General features: G+C 37.7%; 1 protein-coding gene across 1 annotated transcript in view; it reads left to right on the forward strand.

The window, feature by feature from the left end:
- The window catches only part of frzb (frizzled related protein), a 29,421-nt gene extending 12,541 nt beyond the window's left edge, over positions 1–16,880 (forward strand). Inside the window, exons 3-8 of the mRNA XM_022193203.2 lie at positions 4,847–4,882; positions 5,212–5,271; positions 5,806–5,871; positions 10,819–11,023; positions 11,239–11,302; positions 12,855–16,880. Coding sequence (XP_022048895.1) covers positions 4,847–4,882; positions 5,212–5,271; positions 5,806–5,871; positions 10,819–11,023; positions 11,239–11,302; positions 12,855–12,914 — 491 coding nt within the window. The 3' untranslated portion in view covers positions 12,915–16,880. The remainder of the gene's footprint in view (positions 1–4,846; positions 4,883–5,211; positions 5,272–5,805; positions 5,872–10,818; positions 11,024–11,238; positions 11,303–12,854) is intronic.
- Positions 16,881–17,136: the final 256 nt, after the last annotated feature.

The raw sequence follows: 17,136 nt of genomic DNA on the forward strand, positions 1-17,136 counted from the left end.
GAGGTACGCTGATATACGTTACTCATATGTCGGTATACGTCCAACTCAAATACACATCACATCACATACGCTGACATATGCTGACATACGCTATGCATACGCTACTCTTACGCTACTCATACGCTGACGGTACGCTAGGCTCATGTCACTCTAACGGTCATTAACTGAAAATCAACCGCAAACGCTGAAAAGTTGTGCGTATAAACAATTTTTCGAAATATTCGATATGTTCCTCATACGCTGGCTCTATACGCTAGAGTGTGACAGTGCCATAAAGAAGGTGTTGAATCCAGATCGGATCCCTGTACATTTGTGTTGTTTCCTTTGTATTGACTAAGAAAGTGGCCTCAACAACTGCACCTGCAAGTTCTTCGTGTCAAATGAAGAAATGACTGATAAACTGAGAAAGTCTTCCATTTTTATGTCCTTGAGGTGGTAGCAGCCAAAGCCGTGGCCATTATTTCTTCAAGATAAACATTTATGGATCAATGTAATATTTCAGTCAACAGTATTCTTATCTCCTATTGGTTGTTGATTCAATCCTATAGCCTCAAACTTGAGATTAGACATCATTAGTCATCAGTTTTCATTGACAGTAAACAATTTCTAGTCACCACATCGGTGCTGGTTTCTTAGTTAGCCAGACATGTTAACATTTACAGCTTAGTTTGTCCATTTCTTCTTCCTCTTCTTGGGGTTTTGAGCTGTTAAAAACATCAACGCACATCCGAACATTTTAAATCCAGAGTACATCTACTACTAAAGCTTGATGTTGGGAAATCCAAACCTTGATTCAGACCTTGTGTGCTTCGTTACGGTTGTTAAGACGGTCTGCAACCCATTGGAGTGTTTACTTGTATGGGTCGCTTTGGCCGATGTCCGCTCAGCTTATCTACGTTTGGCTGTTTAATTTCTACAAAGATTTATTTCACATTTACAAATCTACAAACACCCGGCGGTGTTGAGCTCAGATTACAGATGCCCATGCTAACAAAACTGTTGCATCACCGCTTGGAGCCTCGGACTGGTTTCTGTAAACACCGCAAAGAGGAAATGTTCTGGTTCTTTTGAAGTTTAAGATGAAGTTTATCCAAGCAGAAGTGGTCACCGGTAATTAAATTTAAACACAAACCAAAATGTTTTCCTTCTTACTACATTTTTCAGTGGAGTTTAGACATACTAACACAACTGTAACTCCACTTGACTTTAGTACTTTCCCTTAATTTTTCATATTTACCAAATGTTTGGACGTCTTTGTTACTTTCAGGGAATTTTTGTGCATTTCAATACAATGTTTCAGTAGGAAATAAATAAGTTTTAACTTTTTAACATACGCGAATCATGCAGTCTACTCGCTATAACATTGTAAAAAGTGACAGATTTGAACACATTTAACCTCCCAGATTCATGTTTGTCTCTGTTATTTTAGATGCTACTTCTGAATGAGGATATTTTACTGTCTTTTCTAAAAAAAAAAATTGTAGTTTTCTGTTCTTAGCTGAGCCCTTGCAGTGTTTCCTGTCATGTTTCTCCTCTCAGCAGTTTGTTTCTGCTAACTCTCCAACAGATAGCGTGACTCATTTCCCCTCCGACTTCACTCCCACTGACTTTCTCAAAGAGCTCCTTGATACAGGCGGCCCACTCCTTTTACACTCAATAAAACCCTCACTGTCCTCTGCTTCTTAAAACAGGCCCGAGACCAGTGGGTCCCAAAAAAACCCTCATCTCAATCCCCTCGACCTCCATAGCGATACACCCACGTATCTCCGAGCGGCCCCGGCTCGCCTCGGCTCAGCGGGGCTTTGGGATTTTCCCTCGGTGTGATTTGTTGATTTTTTTCTGAGGTTCGGTCAGGGCGGATCGCTGAAGTCATTCCACTGACTTTCTCTCGGACTTTGACCTGAGTGTTGCTGTTGAGAAGTTTCTTTCCTGTTGGAACTGAAATCTGAAGCTTGTCGGAGCATTGCCGTTCATTGCTGACTTGGTTTTGCATTTGAAGACACAAAAATGAAAAGTCATCTTTGCAATCTAGAGGTGTAACAGACTGTAGTTGATCTGTATGGATTCCTGTTTGTGTGTGGTTGATTTAAAGTTTAACCGTCACCATGGATTATGTAGAAGGCTTTAGGGATCGCAGTCCTCTGCCAACGACAATGCTCGATCTTAAATTTTTTGAAGAAAGAAATCCAGATCTGAACATTTAACTGGCCGTGCTCCACCTCACCTCCAAGTTTCATGAATTTTAATTTTAACAATAGTAAGATTAAACAAATGAAATCAAAAGGTAAATTGGTAAGTAAATAAATAAATACATTGAAATAAAATAGACCATAAAAATAGGAGACACTGCATAAAATCAAGCCTATGAAATGGATTTTAAGATGTGATTTTTACAGAAAATTTAGCAGATTTATCTTCTCAAATAGGTCATTCCAAAGCCGAGGGGTTCCGGTCACAAAAGTTTGGCCATCGTTAGAGCCAAGTCTCGACTTTAGAGCCGTCAGAAGGTCCCTTGGCTCTGGCTGGCTCATGTGGGTTGAAATAACTTGGAGCTGAACCCCAAAGAGCTTTAAAAGTGATCAGCAAAATCCTAAAATAATTTCTAAAACAGACAGAGCCAGTGGAGGGCAGCCAAGATCGAGGTTATGTGATGAGCTGCTAAATTCTGAACCAGTTGGAGGCAAGATACTTTTGTTCAAGACCAGAAAGGAAGGATTTACAGAAAGTGAGGCGTGTATCTATGGAACATTGTGGCCTCATCAATCCGTTAAAGTGACAGCGTTGTTTCATCAAGAGGTAGGTAACGTGATATTTGTCATTAATATGAGAGGAGACAATACACCAAGAGATGTATAATGTATAAACTACAGCTGATAAACTGTGACTCTGTGTGAAGTTCACCTGTCTGATGTGATCCATCAAGTCTTCATGTCTGGGATCATTAATAATTCTGACTAATTAATGGAGTTGCTAGATGAAGGAAATATTCCTAAACAACAAGAAGCAACCTGCAGTTGTGTGTGTGGCGGCTCACCTGTTTGATGTGAAGACTTGTAGACCTCCACAGTGGAACCTGCTGATATAATTCTAGCAATTTATTGAAGTTACCAGCACTGTTGTTCCTTTCATGCAAATATGTGACATGGAAATATTAATGGGTCCATATTAGTCAGACTACTGAAAGTTGGACCACCAGTTATTCCAATTATTCCCTATAAAGCAGTGATGGTCGTGGGCTGACTTCTCTGAATCTGAATGCGACTACCACTTAAAAGACAATAGAAATAACTGATTTATTAGTCATTTTTGGATTAAACTTCTATGAAGCTATGAGGATGAATGCTCCTCATCATAACCATTACTTTATGCCCAGTGCCATCCTGGTCTTTGGGGGAAAGGATAGAAATTTATAAAGAAAAACAGTCAAACTCGGCCTTTCTTAAAGTGTTATCTTTAGATCCATTTCAGTTTATAATACTTTAAACATGCTCAGTCAGATATGAAGTCTTTGGAAATCAATATAATTCTTGCAGAGTTGTTGGCTGCTGTTATCATTTTAGACACTTTATGATCAGTGGATGATGGAATAGTTGTGCTGTTTTTAATTTCACTCAGCTAAAGGTGCCATATGCGTAGATGGACGCAAATGTTCGAGATCTTTGATTATGAAAACAGATGAGGCTAATTGGATGTTCACTGGAGCTGACCACATGTTTGTTCATGCTAGCAAGTGTCTCCTTTTATTTTTGATGATCCAGAAATAGATTCAATCTGAAAGTCAAAAGCATGATACAGTCTGAACATCCCTACTGCAAACCTGTATTTTATATATATTGAGAGTTCTATCTGTTGTTATAAGTATATATTTCTAAATGGTGTTTTGTGATGTGCACATTTACCAACTGCCAAATCATGGTGATGCTGAGCTGTAAATTACCAGAAACATTGTCTGAAACCTGAGAAGAAACTGAGATATCTGTGGGTATATTAGGGGAAAGCTCCATCCAGCTGGATGTTCCCAGAAAACCACTAAAAAGAGGCGTCCTGACCAGATGCCCAGATAACGCCAACTGGCGTCTTTCTACACAAAGGACGGCAGTTTATCTTTGGAATCTTACAGATGTAAAACATTGAGCCAAACCAGCCTGTGAAGGTCGATTTATGTCCAGAATCTGAACGTTTTAGTCCGATAAGTGAGGGCTGACACTTGCAGCATATCAGATTCTCCACAACAGTTCAGTCCAACATCTGCATTACCGATGACGCGGCACCAATCCACATGTTGATCTTGGATTACACAAGGAACCAAAATACTTGAATATCTTCTCTTGGGGCTGCAACAAAATCCAAACCCTCAAGTCACGCTTGACATGGTTACTTCCAACAACTGAAATAATTAATATGTTGATTGTTCAGTCTTTTCAACACTGAGGATATCATCTTACCCTTTCTCTGCCACAAATAATCAAGAAAATAGGGAATGGGTTCTACTACGCACGGTTATGATGATCTGTCGATGCATGTATTAGCTGTTTGGTCTATAAAATATCAGAAAAATAGTGAATAACTTGGATCTGTGTCTTCCAAAACCCAAGATATTGTCCTCAAATGTCTTGTTTTGTCTAGAATCCAATGATAATCAGTTTATTGTCGCAGAGGAGCAAAGAAACCAGAAAATGTTCATATTAAGGAAGCTGGAATCATTGGATTTGGACTTTTTTTTCTCTTAAAAGTTACCCAAACCAATTATCAAAATAGTTGGCAACCAACTTAATATCTGACAACTATTTGATTATTTATCATAGCTCTAGTTAAGACCTTATCTTGTCTCTTTGTGTCTCTATAGATCCATATCACCAGGATCCGTCCAGGTGTAACCCAGGTGAGACTTTCATTTTTCTTGAACTGTGATCAGTGTGTCAGAAGATGAAGCATTATGTGTTTAGATTAGTTGACATTACAGCACCATGCAGTGGTTCAGTTAAAAGTAAAGCAAGAAGAAAGATTTTTTAAGGCCAATCAGACGTCTCTAAACTGTAACTGTGATTAATCAGATTGGATAAATCATTTTAAACAATGTTTGGGTTTATCCAACCAACAAACCATCACCGTTTCTACAAATGAGAACATGTTGATCAAAGAATAGTCTATGAACCAGTTTATCCAGTTCACCAAAAAAGCTCATCTTTGTTGGGTTTCCTCTTCTGATAGAATCCAGTCCAGACTTCCCAATGGACTCCAACAACTTCCACTGCAGAGGACCAAACGGAGGTAACCAGTCTGTGTCAAAATTTTCTTGCTAAGAAATATTTTTTTTCACTTTCTTGCTGAGAATTAGAAGAAAAAAATGATACCACTCACCATCCTGCATCTGGTTAGCTTAGCTTAGCATAAAGCATGGAAACAAGGGAAAACAGCTAGCTTAGCTCTGTCTACAGCAAACTAAAACCTCACTTTTTACGTCTTTTTAAATATGTGTAAAAGGAGGTGAAACAGCAGGTTGTGCGTCTGCAACTTGCCTTACATTGAAAAATATTATACTAAGCATATTTTCTGTACGATAAATAGCAACTGAGAAGTAAGACCGACCAAAGCTCAAGTGTCCAAGAAGTCGAACAAATCTAAAAAGTCAATTCAAAACCAATTTAATGCGTCTTCACACAACCGACTGTGATACAGGTGTGTTGGAGTTGACTTAAACTCTCCTAAGTCGTGATTATGAATGAGAAACACCAAATTCAGCCTCAGAAACTGGGACTTATAAGGAGATGGAGCCTGAAAACAGTTTCCCTCTCTTGTCTGTAGATCGCTGCAGGTGTAAGGCGGTCAGAATGTGCATGAAAACCTACCTGAAGAACAACTACAACTACGGTGAGTCAAATATGACACAACAGATTGTTGTATTTTGGTCTGGCATCATATTTTAATGAAAATGTATGTATGTGGGATACAATCATTGATGGTATGGTTCCAGTTGAGCTGATTATTATATTGATTTGTGTCTAGAAAACCCCAAACTGTCCAGATCTGATTGTTATTGCATCATTTGGCCAGTCTGTAGTGGTTTGCTGGTACATTTCTAAACCTAAATGCGTAAATATCCAATCCTGGTGCCAAAGGAGATGCTACTAAAGGGTAAAAAGCCTTTCATTTTTATTGTACAATTGTGGTTTTCTCACCACTCTGAACTGTGCAGCTACTTTGGGTTGTTAGAACTCTGTTTAGTGTCACTGAACTGTTGAGCAGATTCTTTTTCTCTGGCCTGTTTTTCCCCTTCATGTAAAGGGAAAGATTTCTGTGCCGAGGCCGTTAGCTTAGCTAGATTAAATTAGAGAGCAGAGAGGCCGTTCCAGATGATTACAGCACACAGGCATGATTTGGCAAATCCTGCACAGATTTCCATGTGGGCTTCACTAATGCTTCTGGCCACAGAAAATCCATTTGGGGATTTTTTTTTTCCGTTTCCAGCCATCATTTAACAAGAGCTCACTTTCGAAATATTCAGATTGAACCGAAGCAGGAGTTTAGTAGAAGCATGGTGGCGTGTCAGAGTGCACAAGGTGGTCTTTATATATTTTACTCTGCAGCTGATTTTACTGTTGACTCCTGTTTCTCCTCCATCTCTGCAGCTTCTACCGCTTTGGTTTAGTGTCTTTGTTTACTGTGTTACTCTTGAGATGTTTGCATGGATTTACTGAGACACTTTTCCATGTGTTGCGATAAATATTTACCTGGTTTCCTGCTGCTGTTGGATGGTTACTGGTGTCACTGGCAGCAGAACAGATTTCTGTTTGTGTTCTTGGGATGGAGGCAGAATGACAGGAAAACCGCTAGACAAAGTGCAACAGCTCACAGAAACCTGAAACACAAGAGGTTTTAGAGGAGAGAAACTAAAAATTAGCTAAAAACATAAAGAAAATGACCCAAGGAGATGAAAAATGACTACAAACAGGAACAAAACCACACCCAAATCATGAAAAACAGCTACAAAAATACACAAAATGACAACAAACAGATGTAAAAATGAAAACGAAGTAGCACAAAATGACCCCGTAAAGATCAAAGAGACACAAAGTGGCACTGAAATGATGCAAAATGACTACAAAGAGATGTAAAACTGCTACAAAAACACACAAAATTATAGCATTAAATGCGAAATGACTATAAAAGAGACTCAGAATGATGCCAAAATGATGCAAAAGGACTGCAAAGAGACACATAATGACACCATAAAGATGCAAAAGGACTACAAAGAGACACAATAATATGCCAAAGAGCTGCAAAATGACGACAAAGATGTTTACTGGTATCACTGGCAGGAGAGTAGGTTTCATTTCATGTTCTTGGGATGGAGACAGGATGACAGAAAAACTACAAGACAAAGTGCAACAGCTCACAGAAACCTAAAACACCAGAGGTTTGTAATCAAGAAACTCAGCAAGTCCAAAGAAAGAAGTCTTGATTGTGTGATACAGTAATCTGAACAAGATGTGATGAAATGTAGTTTTCATCCCTGCTCAAAATGGCTACAAAGAGGCAGAAAATGATACCACAGAGATGAAAAATTACTAGAAAAACAAAGAAAATGACCCAAAAGAGACACAGAATGACACCAAAATGATACAGAATGACTGCAGAGAGAGCCAAAAAACAGCAAAAATGAAATTTGGCTATGAAGAGGTGCAACATGACACAGTAGTGATGCAAAATGACCACAAAGAGACACACAATGACACAAAAAAGAGATGACAAATTATTGCAATATGTACAAAATGATCCCAAAGAGACAGAAAACAACACTGTCATGATGCGAAACTGCTGCAGAGACACAGAATGACACTAAAATGATGCAAAATGACTACAAGACACAAATTGATACAAAATATAAGAAAAACTATTACAAAAATGTACAAAGAACCCCCAAGAGACACAAAATGACACTAAAATGATGCAAAATGGTTAAAAAGAGACATAAAATGACATCATGCTGATGCAAAATGAGCCCCAAGAGACACAATGACATCATACTGATGCAAAATGACTACAAAAACACACAAATTTACACAAAAAAGATTAAAAATTATTACAAAAATGTACAAATTAACCCCAACAGATACAAAATGACACTACAATGATGCAAAATGACAAAAAAGAGTCACAAAATGACATCATTATGATTCAAAAGGACTACAGACACACAACATGACACCGCAATGATGCAAATGGCTACAAAGAGTCACATAATCACACAAAAGAGATGGCAAATTGTTAAAGGTACAAAAATGACTCCAAAGAGACACAAAATGACACCATAAAGATGCAAAAGGACTATAAAGAGACACAAACGGACTCTAAAGAGCTGAACAGTGACTACAAAGACAGTTACTTGTGTGACTGGCAGGAGAGCAGGTTTTCTTTCATGTTTCTGGGATGGAGGCAGAATGACAAAAAACTGCAAGACAAAGTGCAGCAGCTCACAGAAACCTAAAACACCAGAGGCTTCTAATCAAGAAACTCATCGGGTCCAATGAAGTGCGTCTTAATTGTGATAAATTGCCACCATCTGGGTTTTTGGAGCTTCACTCTCTTGGCTGTCTCTTTAATTACCCCATGTGTCACATCCGTCAACCCTTCCTGCCTTTTAATGTTCATCCAATAGGACCAGATGAGAGAAAACATGCACACAGGAGGTCTGTCAGTTTCAAAGGAGGCTTTGTCTTCAAAATGTTGAAGCATAAATCTCTGAAAATACATAAATGGAAAAACTACACACCACAAAGTTGCCTAAGTGAAGTCATTGTCTCTACAAAATACCCAGAGCTACTGAAGATTGAGATACATAGACAGATTAATCAATTAGTCAACAGTAACTTAATCGCCGACTATTTTAACAATCAAATAATGTTTAAGTGTTTATTAAGCAAAGAAGTCCAAATTCTCTGATTTCAGCTTTATTAATGTGAATATTTTCTGCTTTCTTTACTCCTCTGTGACAGTAAACTGAATTCCCAAACACCAAATGTCTTCAGATGTCTTGTTTTATTTGACCAAAAGTTCAACCTCTCCACAAAATTATGATTCAAAATAAGCAAATCTAAAACTATTTGGCATTTTCCTACTAGTTTGGCATAAAGAAAAACAAGTGACTGCAACTATGAAACAAACCAAAATACAAATTTTCTGTCAATGAATTGACTAATCTGATGACCTTTAACTCTTGTATTCAGTGTAGAGCTACAACAGTTGACGTTGTCAGCTATTAATCATCAACTATTTTGATTGAAAGAAATGAGAAGCCCGAATTTTGTGGTTGCAGCTTCTTAAATGTGAACATTCTCATTTCTTTCCATCTCTATGATAATAAACTGATTTGGGTTGTAGAAAAAACAAGACATTTGTTATCTTGGAAAAACACAACTTTTTCACCAATTTCTGACATTTTGTAGACCATTAAAATGACAAAAACTACACAATCAGCAGATTTACAACAGTCTTTACAACAAATTCTGACTTTCTTGACTTGCAAAATTACTTTTTAATTCACATTATCTGTACCGATGGCTGCTGTCTGAATGAGGGTTCAAATTTGTATCTCAGACGTCACAGAAACTGAACCAGTCATATAAAATGTACAAGGAGATTTAAAGAGGTGGTTATTCTGGCATCTCAGGATCTGTACATCATCACTGTCTTTAGGAGCAGCTGTTGTTTCAGCACCAAGGACAGCAGCCAGACAAACTGTCTTCATCTGAACTGTAAAAGAAGAAATTGGGTGTTTTTATTTATTGGCTTGTTTGGCATCGGTTTAAGGTCTATATGTTCACAGGGAAGCTTGATCGATTGTTCTTCATAACACCGGAGATCAGTGTGACAAAAAGAGACCACAAACAGATGCAAAACGACTACAGAGAGGCATATAATCACCGTCAAGAAGTACAAAATGACTGCAGATTCAGAAACTATAAAGACACACAAAATGTGTGCAAAGAGACATGAAATGACACCATGACGCAAAATGACTATATACACAAAATGATGCCAAAGAGATTTAAAATGAAAATGAAGAAGCACAAAATGACACCACAGAGTTGCAAAATGACAAAGAAATGCAAAATGACTACAAGAAGACACAAAATGACAACAAAGAGACAGAAAGCAACTATAAAGTGACCTACAAGACACAAAATGATGCCAAAGAGATGCAAAATGACTACAAAGAGATACAAAACAACTATGAAAAGACACAAAATGGCAACAAAAGGACACACAATGACAAACAGATGCAAAACAAGAAGACACAAAATGATAACAAAGAGACACAAAGCAACTGCAAGTGACCTGAAAGTTACAAAATGACGACAAAGAGAAACAAAATGACTACAAAGCGACACAAGATGACACCGAAGACACACAAAGCAGCTACAGAATGACTAGAAACACATAAAATGACTACAAACACAGGAAACAAAGTTTTTATAAATAAAACAGATGACTACAAAAGAACAAAACACTCTAGAAACTCTTTAAAACGTGCCATTGTTGTGGATTAACCTTGATGTACTGTTGTCACATCCCAAATGAGTAAACCAAGTCAACATTTGGATCAAATTTAGCCTCTGTAATTCCCATTTTGTCTCATTTAATTCATCAATTTGATGTTTTGTTCATGTTTTTGTGATTTTGCCTTTATCAATGCCCTCTTTTATAAACCCTCCAACAGAACAAGGTAGAAACGAGTGAAATAATAACACACACAGTAGCTGGAAGTTTAATTTGAAGTCCGATGTGTCCACATATGCTGACGACTGTGTCCTCCAGTGATCAGGGCGAGGGTGAAGGAGGTGAGGAACCGAGGTCTGGAGCCCACAGCGGTGGTGGACGTCAAGGAGGTGCTGAAGTCTTCTCTGGTCAACATCCCCAAAGAGACGCTGACGCTCTACTACTCGTCCTCCTGTCTGTGTCCTCCTCTGACTCCAGGGGACGAGTACCTCATCATGGGCTACGAGAACGAGGAGACTTCCAGGTACAGGAGATTTAACAGCTTGTATCGGAAAGACTTTTAAACTTGAACTCCATGCAAGTTGTTGACGTTTTAGTTCTCTTTCATCAGTCATTAATCAGACTGTTTGCCTCTTTTCATGATGCCACTGCTCAGATGTTATATTTTGAAAAATTCTATTGTAATTTCTTCTATTGTAAGCTATAACTTTCTACCAAAACCCCACTTTGTGTGTGCAGGTTGCTCCTGATTGACACCTCCATCGCTCAGAAATGGAAGGACAAAATGGGCAGGAAGGTCAAGGTGAGTATCTGACTGATGCTGACTGGTTTTAGCCCCCTAATCTCTTCTTGAACCCTCCTGTTTTCTGCTCCTGTCACATTATTATTCACTGTGGGCTCATTTTTCACTACAATATGAAGTCCAGCTCCTCTATGGAAACAAAACAACTGTGGCTAGAAGTAGAAAGAACTCAGAAGTGACACCAAAGAGATGCAAAATGACCATAAAGAGACACAATATGATGCCTAACAGATGCAAACTGACTACAAAGAGACACAAAGAGAAGCAAAATGATCCAGAAATACACCAGAATTACACCAAAAAGATGCAAAATCAGCACAAAGGCGCAAAAAAATTATACCAGAGACACAAAATGATGCCAAAGAGATACACAATGATCATAAACAGACCAATATGTACCTAACAGATGTAAAATGACTACAAAGAGACCAAAAGTGACTCTAAAACCGTGTAAAATGGCACCAAAGAGACACAAAATGGCACCAAAGAGACACAAAATGGCACCAAAGAAATGCAAAATGAAACCAGAGATGTAAAATAACTATAAGGAGACAGAGAATGACTATAGAGGCACAAAACAACAACAAAGATGCATTAAAAATGCCCAAAAAGCAGGTGTCACCAGTACTGGACTAAAACGCTAAAACATTTTACTGTTTAAGTTTCTACAACCTCTTCAGACACACTACTCTGCACATCAGCTCTAGAAAGATGTTTCACCGTGCTGAATGTATCTTCTAACAACTTGCTCATCTGTTTACTGTTTTTAAGGCATACTGCATTCATTTTATTGATCAAATATGTTTTATTTTGCTCTCAGTCTTTCTAATGTTCTTTGTAGACACATTCTGTATTTCAGCTGAACAGTCCCTAAATTTCTGTCACATGATGGTTGAGTCACTAATGCATACTTTTTTAAAAAAAAAAGTTACAGAATCTGATTTAAAAAAAAAAAAGTTTATTTTTGGCAAATTTTAAAATGAAAATTGGGTGATTTTGATGGGATTTTGCAATTTCAAAGCCTAGATTTGGATAATTTCCACATGGAATTGCACTTTACACATGGATAGTTCAAGGACTTTCAGTTTTTTAAAGTTTCTGGCTCAGCTAAATGGTGCCGTTTTGGATTTATTGTTTTTAAACTTTCAACCAGATTTTGGGGCCCAGAGTGTTGTCAAAGACTCTAGATTACATGAACGAATTCTACTATGGGGCATCAGGGAGCGACCTCCACCTGTCATCCAGTTACTGTCATCTGCTGTCATTACCAAAAGCCTGGGGCATTTGTGTTGGTGCTTTTTTTCTCCATACATTTCACCTCCAGTTGAATAAAATCAGAAACACTTCAAGGATTCTATGAGCCGTTGACCTCAAATTTTACAATAATGACAAACACCAGCAGCAGAAAAGAAGTTTAAAGGAATTCCATTGATTTCTAAGTTTGCTCATTGAAACCGCACCTCTTCTGCTGCCAGCTGGTGGCACTGTGCCACACTCGTCTTGTGTGTTCACAGATGTTGTCTCTCACTTCCTGTCTTGTCTTTCTGTCCAGAGATGGGATCAGGTCCTGCAGGGAAAAAGCCGAGCACCTAATCGCCGGAGTCGCCACTGAGATCTGACTGTTGGTGTGCATGTGTGTGATTGTGTATGTGTGTGTGAGTGTGTGTGTGGTTGTTTGTGTGTGTGTGTGTGTAGATATTGCACTATCACAGGCTGTTGTAGCTGAATGTAGTTCATCTCTTCATCTATCAGACTGTTTGTTTTTTTTTTTTGTCATTTATTTTCTTTGCACAGACATTATTTAGTGTGCGTTTAGTGTGTGTGTGTTTGTGTGTCTGAGTGTGTGTGTGTGTGTGTGTGTGTTTGTTTATGCACCAGAAGCACTCGGTAAAGACCAGAAAGGGGGTGGAGCTTTAAAGCTGTAGTAAACCTACGCACAGCCATACAATATGTACGTGACACTTTTTTAATTTTTTTGGAAGAAATTTCTTTGCAGTGGTGGCGGCCATGTTGGCTCCACAAAGGCTCCAGTTTCTAATAACCCTGGATATCACCATGGCAACAGGATAGAAGACATTTAAATGACAGAAAAGCCATTTGGACTTGGACATTTGGACAGAAATTTACTGAACTCTGCAGAAAATGAAAGAAAATTATCCACTCTTTGTTCAGACGGCAGCAGAGAGAAACGTCAACAACAACAGCTGGAGGAACAACAGCAACCTGGGAAATCCAGCTGTGGATGGATTACTGAACCGGCCTACAAGGACCAGACCCAGAGACATTAGGTGTCAGGCCTCTGTATGTGGTAGCTGTAAACATTTTGTTTAAGGAAACTCAATCGTGTAACTGCAAAAATATGCAAAGTGACTGAAAATACACACAAAACGACTACAAAGACACTCACAGCCTTTAAGTAATCGGTACAAAATCCTGAGGTTGACCATAAGAAGGCACAAAATGTCAACAAAGACAACAAATTACAAAAAAGAGAAACAAACTGACAGTCAAGAAACACAAAGTGACTAAAAAGACAAACGAATAAAATACATGTGAAATGATTGCAAAGAGAAACAATATTACACCAAAGACACACAAATCAACTACAAAGAACAATGAAAGCAAACAAAGACACAAAATGACTATAGTGAGAAACAAGGTCACTAGAAAGACACAAAGCGAACACAAAATCACGAAAGAGAAACAAAGTAACTAAAAAGACACATAAATGACTCCAAAGACAGACGGAATGACAAAAACTTACAAATGAAATAACTGCAAAAAGACAGCAGAGAGCTACAAAAAGGCAAAATCACTACAGTGAGACACAAAACAACTACAGAGGGACACATCATGGCTACAAAGACTCACAAACTGAGTCCAAAGAGACACAAAATAACTACACAGGGATGCAAATGACTACAAAATTTCAGGAAAGATGTCAAGGTGACAGAAAATTACCACAAAGAGACACAATATGGCTATAGTTAGAAACAAGATTGCTACAAACAAACAAAAAGATACAAACGTTCAATAAAGAGACACAAATTGACTAAAAATACACATAAAATGACTACAAAGACACACAAAATAACCAAAAAATGTATATAAGCTGACCACAAAGAGTCACCAGAGGACGACAAAAAGACAAAGTGACTACAAAGACACAAAATCACTACAAGCAGGGACACAAAATGGCACAAAAACACATCAAAAAGACAGAAAATGATTACAAAGACACACGACTACATAGGCACACAAAATGACTTCAAATAGACACAGAACAACTACAAAGCGACTACAAAGCAATTACAAGGACACACAAAACTAAAAAATACACATAAAATGACTACAGAGACACACAGAATGGCAGAAAAATGCTTATAAGATGACTGCAAAGAGACACCAGAGGGCTACAAAAAGTCAAAGCTACTACAAAGACACAAAGTGACACCAAAGAGCTGCAAAATAACTACAAAGAGACCAAAAATTACCACAAGGAGACACAACGGTACCACATAGTGCCCTTGTATTTCACAGTGTGGCTGTTGGGTCCATCCATTTGTTGGACAGAGTGGAATTAGATTTGGTTGGATTTTAAGCTTCTTTTTTTTTTTTTTTAAATAAGTTGTTTTTTTACATCCTGTTACAACATTTAAAGACACAAAATGCTTGTTTGTGATGCGTTTGTTGGTACTGGAAAGGGTGGAATGTTGGAAAAGTGTAAATTACATTTCTATTAAATCTGCACAACAGGTCACCGTTACAGTTTGTATTTTTTATTTTTTACTACTGTGGCATCAGCTTGTTTTCTGAGTAAAATATTAGAAAATATTATTTGTCCTGTTGGCATGACGACCCACTGGAGGCTAGAAAGTCCCACAATTTTTTACTATTTATATTTGCAAGTAGAGCAAAAATTGTTAAAGAGCATCAACACTGTGTGTGTCTGAAATCACCTCGTTTATATCACATTTTTCTTCCTAACTTTGTTTATCAATAGTTTTTTAGTAATATCATTAATCTATTGACATTGAACCTGAACACATGCATCAGCCGGTAAACAAGACTCACAGGGATTAGGGGAATCTCTGTGTGAAGTGACTGATAATATTTCTTGTTTGAAAGTTACAAAGTTCAGCTACAAGGCTGCAAAGACAACACAACTCTCAAAAAGATGCAAAATGACCATAAAGGGGTGCACATAATTACAAACTAACACAAAATAACCACAAAATGGTGCAACAATGACCACAAAGGGACACAAAACAGCCATAAAGTGAAGAAAAACAAACACAATGGGTCACAAAATGACTGCAAATGATGTAAAAAAAAAAAAAAATCTGCAGACACGCAAAACAACCACAACTAAGCAAAATTAATGAACAGTTCAGCATAAAGACCAGTAAATGAAGCAACAGAAAAACAACTGGATGCAAAATGACCACACAGCAAAGAAACACATCTGCAAAGACAGGAATAACCGCAAAAACTGGGCACAAAAGTCAAGGAAAAATAACTACATAATGAAGAAAGATGAGCAACAGAATGCAAAACTGCCAAAAAGAGACACAAAACTGTCACAAAGAGATGCAAAATAACCACAATTTGTCCAAAAAAAATGGAGCAAAGTGGCCCAAAATGATGAAAAACATCTTCAAAGAGACAAAACGGCAGCAATTGAACAAAATGACCAAACAGTTAAGCTTTAAGACCAATAAATGAAGCAAAAGGCCCATAATTAGATACATTTGACTGATTTAAGATTTACCGTTTATCTAATGGGATAAAAGGTAAAGAAGGAAAAAAAACATACAGTTTGTTTCCTGACATCCAGGAACCACGAACAGCTGAAATCCTGACAAACGTTTTCCTATTTTTAGCCTGAACTTGCCATCAGTGGAGGAGGATTCAACCCAGATGAGTCAGAACAATCAGCAAGAAACGTGAAAAAAAAAATCTTAACAAATCTTTTACTCATCTATTTCTAAATTTCCTGACAGATGAAGGTCAAATGAGAGCAAAATGTGTCAAAACTTCTCTGTGTTAGTTTTATTTTTGTGCAAAATGATACGAGGGAAGCCTCAAGTTTGATATTTTCTGTAATTTTCTATTTTTTTGTACAAATTTTGGCACAGATTAAACAAAAGAGTGCTAATGTGTTTAATTGGAGAGCTGAATGAACATCTCATTCCACCACACTGATTCCAGCCGGTCTTCACCTTAAAATGGCATTTTAAAAGCTGACTCTGCTGTCAGTAATTTTGCAGAAAGTCACATGTAATGCAATAAAGTCACTTAGGAAGCTTCTTCACTGCAGACTTTTTGACATTTTTTCTCCAGGAAACAGCTCTAATCGATCCAGGACAGTAAAAAGTCAAAGTGTCTGCAGTGAAGAAGATCAGAAGAAGTCTGTTGTTGGAGACATTCTGCTGTCTGAACCTCATTATCACAGCAACTCTGTCTATGTAAACACACTAACACGCAGTACTACAGTACTCCTGTCTGCAAACTATACTAACACTGCAATATTTTTCAACTCTGGAGTTTTCAACCATTAAAACGTGATTTTAAACTACATCTGTTTGTGATTTTTTTGTTTATGGAACATCATGAAGCCATGGCTGTTTCTAAAAAATGAAACCCAACAAGATCCTGCTATTAATACACATATAATAATAATTATTAATAATAACAATAATAATAATTAATAATAAACTTTATGTCTGAAATCTTGCTTGTGTTGTACATCGCTTTGGACAAAAGCGTCTGCTAAATGAAATTGTTGAATTGTAGAACTTTGACTTAGTGGGTCATTCCAGAATTGGAGGACA

Source organism: Acanthochromis polyacanthus, chromosome 14 (assembly GCF_021347895.1).
Source record: "Acanthochromis polyacanthus isolate Apoly-LR-REF ecotype Palm Island chromosome 14, KAUST_Apoly_ChrSc, whole genome shotgun sequence".
Classification (NCBI taxonomy): Eukaryota; Metazoa; Chordata; class Actinopteri; family Pomacentridae; genus Acanthochromis; species Acanthochromis polyacanthus.